This window comes from Sceloporus occidentalis, unplaced genomic scaffold (assembly GCF_023333645.1).
Source record: "Sceloporus occidentalis isolate IW3139 unplaced genomic scaffold, rSceOcc1.0.p SCAF_9, whole genome shotgun sequence".
NCBI classification, from domain to species: domain Eukaryota; kingdom Metazoa; phylum Chordata; class Lepidosauria; order Squamata; family Phrynosomatidae; genus Sceloporus; species Sceloporus occidentalis.
In genome coordinates, this window is record NW_028316989.1 from 40,980,189 (window position 1) to 40,989,981 (window position 9,793).

The following is a 9,793-nucleotide window of genomic DNA, read 5'->3' on the forward strand; positions in this document are numbered from 1 at the left end:
GGCCCCTATTGCCCAGCCCATAGAGCTTCCCAAGGCCTTCCTCCCTCTCCCTCCCTCCTTCCCTTTTGGGAGCTGTCCTGCTGCCTTATAGACAACAAAGGAAAGCAGCCTCAGCCTGGGCTGGGAGGGGCGTGGCAGGGGAGGGCGGGGCCAGACCGGGTTGGCCACGCCCCTTTAGGGGGAATCAGCCAATGGCGAGGCCGGGTGTCCGCCTGTGCTGCCGGGGCAGTGCTGGCTCCCTCCCTCCCTCCTTCCGCGGAGTGTCTGGCTGCAGCAGCGGAGGCTCAGACGGAGGAGGGAGGGAAGGGAAGGGAAGGGAAGGGAAGGAGGCCAGCGGTGAGTGGCGGCTGGGAGGGGCCCTTCCTTCCAGCATTGTGGCCCAAGGAGGAGGAGGAGGAGGAAGGAAGGAAGGAAGGAAGGAAGGAAGAGGAGCCCAGGACAAGGCGCCACCATCATCATCATCATCATCACCATCATCATCTTCATCATCCTCCAACACACAACAGCCTCCCCCCCAAAGAAAAAGGCAGGCCAAGGAAGAGACTAAAAGGAAAGGGGGCAATCTGGGGTGGCAGGGGGCGGGGGGCACCCTCTGGATCTCGGCTTCTGCTGCTTTTTCATTATCATCATCATCATCATCATCATCCTCCTCCTCCTCGTCTTCTTGAAACCGGATTGCCCCCGCCAGGATCTCTCCTTCTTTCTTCGGGACGAAAAGGCAGAAGGAAACGATCCACGTTTTAGAGACCGTTTGGCCTCCTCCCTCCTCCTCCTCCTCCTCCTCCTCCTTTTGTTCGCGGCTGGAAGGAAGGAAGAGCGAGCCTCCTCCGCTCTCCGGCCATCTGCCTCGGCGGCGCCTCCTTTGTGTCTGATTTGAGGGCTGGGGGAGGGGGCTGGCTTGGCTTCCCTCCTTCCTTTTCTCCTTCCCTTTCTCATCCCTTCCTTCCTCCCTCCTTTCCTCCCCTTCTTCCTTCCCTGTCGCCTGTCTCCTTCCCTTCCTTCCTTCCCTGTCTCTTTTCCTTCCTTTTCTTTCCTTTCTCTTTCTTTCCTTCCCTTCCTCCTTTCCTCCCTCCCTCCCTTCCTTCCCCAGCTGGAGAGGCAATCCAGGGGCAATCCAGGGGGAGGCCCTCCCTCCCTCCCTCCATCCTCCCGCACGATGCCCAGCTCCTTGTTCGCGGAGATGGAGCGGAATGGGAGCGTTGTGGGAGGCGTGGGAGGCGAGACCTTGGACGACCAGCGCGCCCTCCAGATCGCCCTGGACCAGCTCTCCCTGCTGGGCTTGGACAACGACGAGGCCGCCTCCCTCTACGACAACGAGCCCAGGAAGAAGAGCGTCAACATGACCGAGTGCGTCCCGGTGCCCAGCTCCGAGCACGTCGCCGAGATCGTCGGCAGGCAAGGTGGGCTTGGAGGGATGGGGAGGATGAGGATCAGGATGAGGATGGGGAGCACCTGGGAGGGAGGGATGGGAGACAGCATCCCTGTGGGCACCTGGCAGCCACAAGACAAAGGGAGAGGGGCATCAAAGGGTGGGGGGGGTCTTGGGGGTCTTCTGGACCCTCTTGGGGGCGAGGAAACAGCAGCCCCCCTGCGATTCAATGGGAGCCCCCCCTTCTGGCACCACGAGACAAAGCAAGAGGAGGCAGTGGTTGGGGGTGGGGGGTGTTGTGAGGGGCAAGAGGGGGTTTGTTGGCCCACAGGGTTGCAGAAACAGCACACATACACACACACCCTGCCATTGGAGCCCTGTGGGCACCTGGGCACAAGACAAAGCAAGAGGAGGCAATGGCAGGGTGGGGGATGTATGGGGGGTCAAGATGGGGGCATCTTGAGGGGTGAGGGTTGGGGGAACAGCATGTCCCCCTGCAATTGTAGTGTACAATGGGTCAACAAACCTCACCTTGCCCCTCACAACAAACCCCCCGCCCCCCATTGCCTCCTCTTGCTTTGTGTTGCAGTGCCCAGGTGCCCACAGGGGTTGCCTCCTGTCAAATTGCAGGGGGGCTGCTGTTTCCTCACCCCCCCCTCAAGATACCCCCCATAAGAGTCAACAACCCCATATTGCTCCCCACAACACATCCCCACCCTCCCATCACCCTCTCACTTTGTGTTGTGATGCCCAGGTGCCCATAGGGGGCTCCTCCCATTGAATTGCGGGTGGGGTGGGGACACCCTGGCCTCCCTTTCCTCAACCCCTCCATGCCCCTTAAGACAAAGAAAGTGGAGCCCAGGGTGGATGGCTTTCTCCTCCCAGTTGTCTGCCTTCTCCTTTTCCTCAGATGTGGCTGTGCCACCCACTCACCCACTCCCTGCATGGCAAATGCCATTGGGTGCCTTTTGTTAGGATTTGCTGAGGGGTGTGGTGGATAGGGATGGTTATAATCCCCCCTCCTTTAAAAAAACCCTTTCTTTCTTTCCTTCCTTCCCCTGGCATTTAGTGCCTTTGTGGTCTTTGTGTTGATTTGGGCCAGGATTTGGTACCCACGCCTCTGCTGCTGTTGCTGCTGCTTTGTTGAGGAGGTCTGCCTTCCTCTCTAATGATGGAGCCCCAGTGGATTGTTATTGTGGGCTTTTCTTTGTGTGTTGCCTGGTTTGGGCCGCCCTCTGGCGAGGGAGGCGAGGTGGACGGTCTCTTGGCATGCGTTGCCTGAGATCTGGATGTATGTTGTTGTTGTTGTTTGTGTATTGTTGGTTTTTCCTCTCTCTCCTTTTTTCTCTGTCTGCTTTCCATCTTTCCCTCTTCTTTTTCTCTCTCCCCACCCCCCATCTCTGCCCAACTGATGCCCTCCGAAGAAAGGGTTGGGCCAATGGGAATATGTGTTGGCTTCACGGGTTGGGGGCAGAGGGGCGTGTTGTGTTGGAGTGGCCAACCTTGGCAATCCCGATGCCTGTTGTTCTTCTGATGGGTGTTGTTGAGGATGGGAGGGGATTCAAGCTGGAGAAAGGCAATGGCACAAGTAGGAACAAATAGGGGACATGCTGGGCAGGTTAGGGTGGATCCTTCCTTTGTTGCTTCCCCCAAAGCTAGAGATGTAACCCTTTCTTTCCCTCCTCCACTCTTCCCTCCCTCATTCCTTCCTTCTTCTCCTCTTCAGGTTGTAAAATCAAAGCACTCCGGGCCAAGACCAACACCTACATCAAAACCCCAGTCCGTGGGGAGGAACCGCTCTTTGTGGTGACAGGCAGGAAAGAAGATGTCGCCATGGCCCGGCGGGAGATCATTTCTGCAGCAGAACATTTCTCCATGATCCGTGCATCCCGGAACAAAAACACCGTCTTGAATGGGACAGTGCCCAGTCCTCCCAACTTGCCTGGGCAGACCACCATCCAAGTGCGGGTGCCTTACCGCGTGGTCGGCCTGGTGGTGGGGCCCAAAGGAGCCACCATCAAGCGGATTCAGCAGCAAACGCACACCTACATCGTCACGCCCAGCCGTGACAAGGAGCCTGTCTTTGAGGTGACTGGCATGCCAGAGAACGTGGACCGGGCCCGGGAAGAGATTGAAGCCCACATCGCCATGCGCACCGGTGGCATCATTGAGCTGACCGACGACAATGACTTTCATGCCAACGGCACCGATGTGGGCTTTGAACTGGGTGGTGGTGCTGGCAGCCTCTGGAGTAAACCCACCCCACCACCTCCTCCACCTCCCCCACCACCGCCTCCTCCTCCACCACCACCGCCCTCTGCGCCTCCAACACCTGGCCGCAAGCCTTTCTGCAGCTACCGCAACGACAGCTCTAGCTCGCTGGGCAGTGCCTCCACTGACTCCTACTTCGGTTCTGGAGGCAGCGCCCGCTTGGCCGACTTCAGCCCACCCAGTCCAGCCTTGAGCTTCCCTTCGCACAATGGTGGCAACCACAACCACAATGGCTACGGTGCCTATGGGGAGGGCCTCTCCTCACCCGAAGGCTGTGGCTCCTCTGAGCTGCCCGGCTTTGAGTCCCCGCCGGGCTTCGACTTGGCTCCGGCACCTCCACCCACTGCGCCCTTGCTCTGGTCCCAGTTCGAGCGCGGGAGCCCTGCCTCACCCACTGCACTCGCCTTCCCTGCTGGCAGCGGCAATGGTGGCCCGCCTCCGCCAAATGCCAACCTGGCCTTGCTGGCAAGTGGCAGTGGTGGCGGGCAGAGGCGTGGTGTTGGGCCGCCTCCTCCTCCGACACGGATCTCCCCGCCTCTGCATGGTGGAGCCGGAAGTGTGGTGTTGGCAGTTGAGCAGCAGCATCCTTTGGCACGACGGGTGCGGAGCGATCCAGGAGGCCGCCTCATTGCCGCTGCTGTAGCTGCCGCCGCCGCTGCTGCTGCAGCCTCTTCATCTTCTTCCTACCCTCTCTATGCCAACGGGCTGGGTTGCCACTTGCCTGGCTTGCCCTCTGACTCCTCGGCCTCCTCTTCTTCCTCCTCTTCATCCAGCTCTTCCTCCAGCTCCTCTTGTTCTTCTTCCTCCGGCCTGCGACGGAAAGGCAGCCGCGACTGCTCCATCTGCTTCGAGAGCGAGGTGATCGCAGCCCTGGTGCCCTGCGGCCACAACCTCTTCTGCATGGAGTGTGCCAACCGGATTTGCGAGAAGACAGAGCCCCAATGCCCGGTCTGCCACAGTGCTGTCACCCAGGCCATCCGTATCTTCTCCTAGGAAATCCCTCACTTCAAAAGTCTCAATCGCTGCATCTGCACTGTAGAAATAATCCGGTTTGACACCATTTTAATTGCCATAGCTTAGTGCTGTTGAATTCTGGAAACTGTAGTTTGTTGTGGCACTAGAGCTTTGCTAGATGAGGGGCAGGAGGAAGAAGCTGATGAGTTGGAGCTTTAATGCCACAACAAACTTATAATCCCCTGAATTCCATAGCATTGAGCCATGGCAGTTAAAGTGGAGTCAAACCAGATTATTTCTGCAGTGCGGATGCAGCCTATGCCTATCACCCTCTCTCACTCACACACATGAATATTTTGTGCGCACAACAAGATACACACCTCTAAGCAACCTCTTCCACTCGCGTATATAATCCTACATATAAATATATATAGATGTGTATACTCTCCGCGTTGGGCTTTTAAAGCTGCAGTATCCGCACATCCCAAAAAAAGGAAAACACAAATAGCAGAAGTGACAATAGAGGGGACCTGGTGTTTTGCAAGATGGTTACCATCTTTTTCTTAAATTTTGATATTATTTTGCATTGAGTGTTCTTGTAGCCTAGGATGGGTTAAGGGGGATATTTGTAACATCTGGTGCATGCTATAAATATTAAGGAACGACATTCTAGTAATAGACTAGTATCTACACTTTCTCTTTGAGCCAAGCTTCCAAAATGCTTCTCTTTCTCTCTCTCCTCTTTCTCTCTTTCTTGTCTTTCACACTTTTCTAAATTAAAGTAGGAAATGCATATTGGATTATGATGGCGTGTGAACAGTTAGTATAATGTGCTGGTAGTTACTTAGATTGCTTACTGAGACATAAATCTATGGATGGATTACTTTCCTTGAATGTTCTTGAAAGGGCAAGATTTTTTTTCCTGTGAAAAAAAGTTAATAATAATGATGATGATAATAATAATAATTAAAAAAAACTTATGATACTGCAGCTTTATCAAAGAAAAAAAGGAAACTGTAACATATCTCTTATATATATATTAAAATGTTTAAAGGTTTTAAAGATGAATTGCATTAATACAGATTGAAGTATTTTATTCTTTTTTGACTTGAAAAATTATATTTCATATTGCAAAGATGTTTACAAGTATTTTAATTTAAGTTCAGTGAACTTTTTTGTAGCTGGGTTAAATCTTTTTTATTTTTTAGTATGGCCTTATGGCAAAGAACACTGTATTATTTTACTATCACACAATTGTGAATGGAATTACAAAACCATAAATGTGTAATACTTTGAACAGTATTCTGTTGGGATGGAGATTTTTTATAGGTTCAGGAAAAAAGAAATCTTTTAAATCTGCTTCACCCAGCATATTTTCTATTCAGTGATATGAAGCATATTTTATTCTATATTATTACAAAAATGGAAGCGTTTAAGCATACATCAAAAGGAACTGTTGATGCTTTCTAACATTTGTATAAATAGAATTCAGTGGAGATTACAAAAAAAATTCTGTTGCACCACTATAGTTTAGTATTTCTATTTTAATACATTTGTTTACCACTTCTTTATGTATATGTAGGTGATATTACTTGATCTTAAATGTACTTTACTGAGCAAAGTTTAAAAAAAACAAAACAAAGTATATTTTATTTTATGATAAAGGGCCTTTAACCTCATGGTCAAATACTAATATTATATTTGCTGAGACAAGATTTGAAATTGTATCAAGAGTTTTATTTTTCTGACATTTAAAGTTCTACATAATAAAGGTAAAACTTAAGTAATGGTGCTACTTCATGTTTTTTTAAGTATTTCTATATAAATAAAATATTACAGAAAAGCAGCTGGTGTTTTTGATTAGATTTTGGCGCTGTTTTGTATTTCAGTGTTGGAGATGAGAAAATCTAGTATATGTCTTTCATGGGACATGATTTCTGAATGTCTCTTAAAAGGGGTTGCATATTTTGGAGTGGGTTTACCGAGGTGTCTGTACTTGTTAGCAAGTTCTTGCTGTCTTGACATGTTCTCCTTTGTTTCAGGGTGTAAAGTCTACACAGCGAGCAGGCAACTGACTTGTATTGCAAATATGCTTTTCCAATGTGTGAATTAGCTCTCATACTCACTTCTGTATGTGTATATACTACAGGCCTGTGAACGTGTGACTGACCCACCAGGCCGAATGCAATACCCAAATCTGCAAACAAAACATCCCGCTTTTGCTACCTGTCTGGGAAGGTGAGAACTGAGCATCGCTAAGCAAATGGCAGACCACATTATCTGACCTGATGGTCTATATTTGGCCTGTAAGGTTACACCTTATGCGTTAATGGTTTACTGACATTTTTGTTAAGAGTTAATGTTGGACCTCATGAAGTTAGCTGCAGATTGGAAAAAATGTGCAGGTAGGGTTTTCCTCTATATCACTCTTTGGATAAAGATATGTAACCTTTTTTTTCTATTGATATTATTAAGGCCTGTTACAGACTGCCAGAATAAAGCTGCTTGGGGTCTCTTTGGAGGTATGCTATTTAAATGATGCATGGGTCCTAAGAGTCCGGAGGTCGCGCCAAAGCCACACTCCATTCCTAAGCACTGGAGTACAGCTTTGGTGCAGCTTCCGGATTCTTAGGATGCATGCATCATTTAAATAGCATACCTCCAAAGAGACCCGAAGCAGCTTTATTTTGGAAGTCTGTAACAGGCCAATGATTAGTTAACTTGGAAGTGCCTGTTGTAAATACAGTTGGCCCTCCACATTTGCGGCTTTGACTTGGGCGGATTTGATTACTTGTGATTTTGATTAATATGCTCTATCTAGGAATTACTAGGTCCTCCAGCACAACTCTGCCAAAAGTTGACCATAGAATTGTGCTGGAGAACCTAGAAGTTCCTAGAGAAAGCACTTCTCAGGGCATTTGTAGGCCCTCCAGCATGATTCTATGATCAACTTCTGGCAGATGTTGACCATACGAGTTGCATTGGAGGAACTGGAGATTCCTAGAGCAATGTTCTCTGTGGTAAAAAAATAGTATTTTTGTTTAAAATATTCTTTTTTTCCACATCCACAGGGGTACTTCGCCCCTAACCTCAGCGAATGTGGAGGGACCACTGTAGATCAGTGGTTCTCAAACTTTGGTCCTTCAGGTGTTTGGGACTTCAAGTGCCAGTAACCCCAGCCATCTTTGTGTTGGCATTGACCTCCCTCTACTACGTATTTCATCCAGCCAGCCTTCAGGGTGACCACAAAGAACATTGTTTTCCTTTGCTCCATATAATGGGACTTGTTACATACCCTAAAGTTTTACCCTCAACGTATCCACGGGTCATATCAAAATCCTTAATTTCGCCTCCCAAACCTGCCCTCAACTTATACATGAGGTCGACTTATAGTCGAGTATATATGGTATTTCATTATGATCTGTGAGTACGATCCAGCTTTAAAAATATGCATGCTGGCATCCAGGCCCAGTGGTACTGAAAATCACATGCTCAAGTGGATACTACCTACGTGACTTTTTTTCCCTCCTTTGGCAGTGTGTAACTTCTGATACTTGTATGCATTGGCTACAATACAAGCATGGCCTGATCTTGAAGTCTGGCTATGTCAGCTTTGTCCAACTGGAAGAAGATGGAGCTGACAACAGTTCAGCCTGGCTGAAGCTGCACACTCCTGGTGTGTTGAACTGCATATCCTATGATCCCCAGACAGCCTGGCCATGATGGGAATTGTATTCCAACACACAATCAGGGCACCGACTTGAGGCAGGCTAATATATGGTTTCCAGTGGACATAGGTATACCATTTGATGGAGCAAACTACTGAAATACTGTATCTTCAGTAGACCTGATTCAGGTAGCAGATGAGGCAGGGGCATGCCTCCCATAGCAACTACATTGCCTCTGAGTAACTACTGTTTTAGATTGCCAGTGGGTGAAGTTATTGCACCAGGATCCAATGGTCTTGCTGTGTATTTAAAAAGCAAAACTGCTTACAAAAGTGGATGGTAGAGAGAGGAATCCTAGCCATGCCTGCTCCCTGATGCAGTCATTTTCTATCTGCAGGGAAATGGTTTTTCTTGGTGAAGCATTTACCTGTGCAGTCTTCTTGACCTAACAACAATCTTAGTGAGCAAAATAGGAAGCTGCCTTCTACTGAATCAGGCTGATTGGGATTTCCAGCCAATTTGGGATTGTATACACGGATTGGCAGCATCTCTCCAGGGTTTCAGAGAGGGCTATTTTCCAAGCTTTTCCTGAGTTGAACCTGAAGGCTTCAGCAAGACAAGCATCTGCTTGTGGGATCGCAGTGTAAACCAGTGCTTCTTAGGATACCTGATGTAAGGGAGACTCAGTGATCCCCCTTCTCCTAACATGCCAGAGACTGTTATCATATTTGTGCCCATTGGCTACAACTCTTTCTTTCCTGGAAAGTTACAACTGATGGCGCATGGACCAGCACAGGTCTCCGGCCCACCATTTGGAGTAGCACTGCTGTACATACAAAACTCTTGGAATCTGGACTTCTAAAATAGATTTCATTTATAAAAAGCGGCATGACTTCTCACTCGGTTTAAACTCACAGATGGTTTCTCTCAAAGAATTAGCAGGATTAGCTTCTTCTACCATAGAAAGGAGGAAGGCAGTGGGAGGGGAAAAAAAAGAAATGTGGCAACACCTTTAAGATTGATTTTTATTTCTTGCATGAGCTTTTGTGAACCCACTTCTTCGGATGCAGTATGACTCAGGTATAAAGTACTGTATATTTGTGTGGGAGTGGGATAGAATGTAATAGGATCCAGAAAAATGTAAATCATTTTGCCCATATCTTTCAAAATTTAGGGCAAGAGACATGATTTGCAACTTTCTGGGTCCTATTGCATTCTGTCCCACCCCACTAATGTATAAATATGCTTTATACCTGAGACCTTAATACCACAGTACTGAATCCGAAGAAGTGGGTTTATATCCATGAAAGCTCATGCTAAAATAAAACCCAGTTAGTCTTATAGGTGTTGCCGTTTCCCTTTTTTTATGCCTCACCCTTCCTCTTTTTTATACAATGGTGCCTGGGTCTCATTGGTCATCCAAATAATTTTATGTATCATGGCTCTTGGCTATGTTGGTTGAAGAATTGTGGGAGTTGCAGTCCAAAATGCTAACTTTTGTAAGTTCTGCATAAGAGGCATGATGCATGCA

The 9,793-nt window shown here is 48.6% G+C and overlaps 1 protein-coding gene across 1 annotated transcript; it reads left to right on the forward strand.

The window, feature by feature from the left end:
• The first annotated feature begins 899 nt into the window (after positions 1–899).
• Positions 900–5,649, forward strand: LOC149307376 (RNA-binding protein MEX3B-like). Its single transcript, XM_089537900.1, has 2 exons — positions 900–1,400; positions 3,096–5,649. Exons 1-2 carry the CDS (start codon positions 1,157–1,159, stop codon positions 4,631–4,633), a joined length of 1,782 nt encoding a protein of 593 aa, XP_089394026.1. The 5' UTR covers positions 900–1,156; the 3' UTR covers positions 4,634–5,649.
• Positions 5,650–9,793: the final 4,144 nt, after the last annotated feature.

Coding starts and splice junctions, on each gene's coding strand:
- LOC149307376 (XM_089537900.1), top strand. CDS start 1,157: ATGCCCAGCTCCTTGTTCGCGGAGATGGAGCGGAATGGGAGCGTTGTG. Junction 1,401..3,095: donor CGAGATCGTCGGCAGGCAAG/GTGGGCTTGGAG, acceptor TCTCCTCTTCAG/GTTGTAAAATCAAAGCACTC.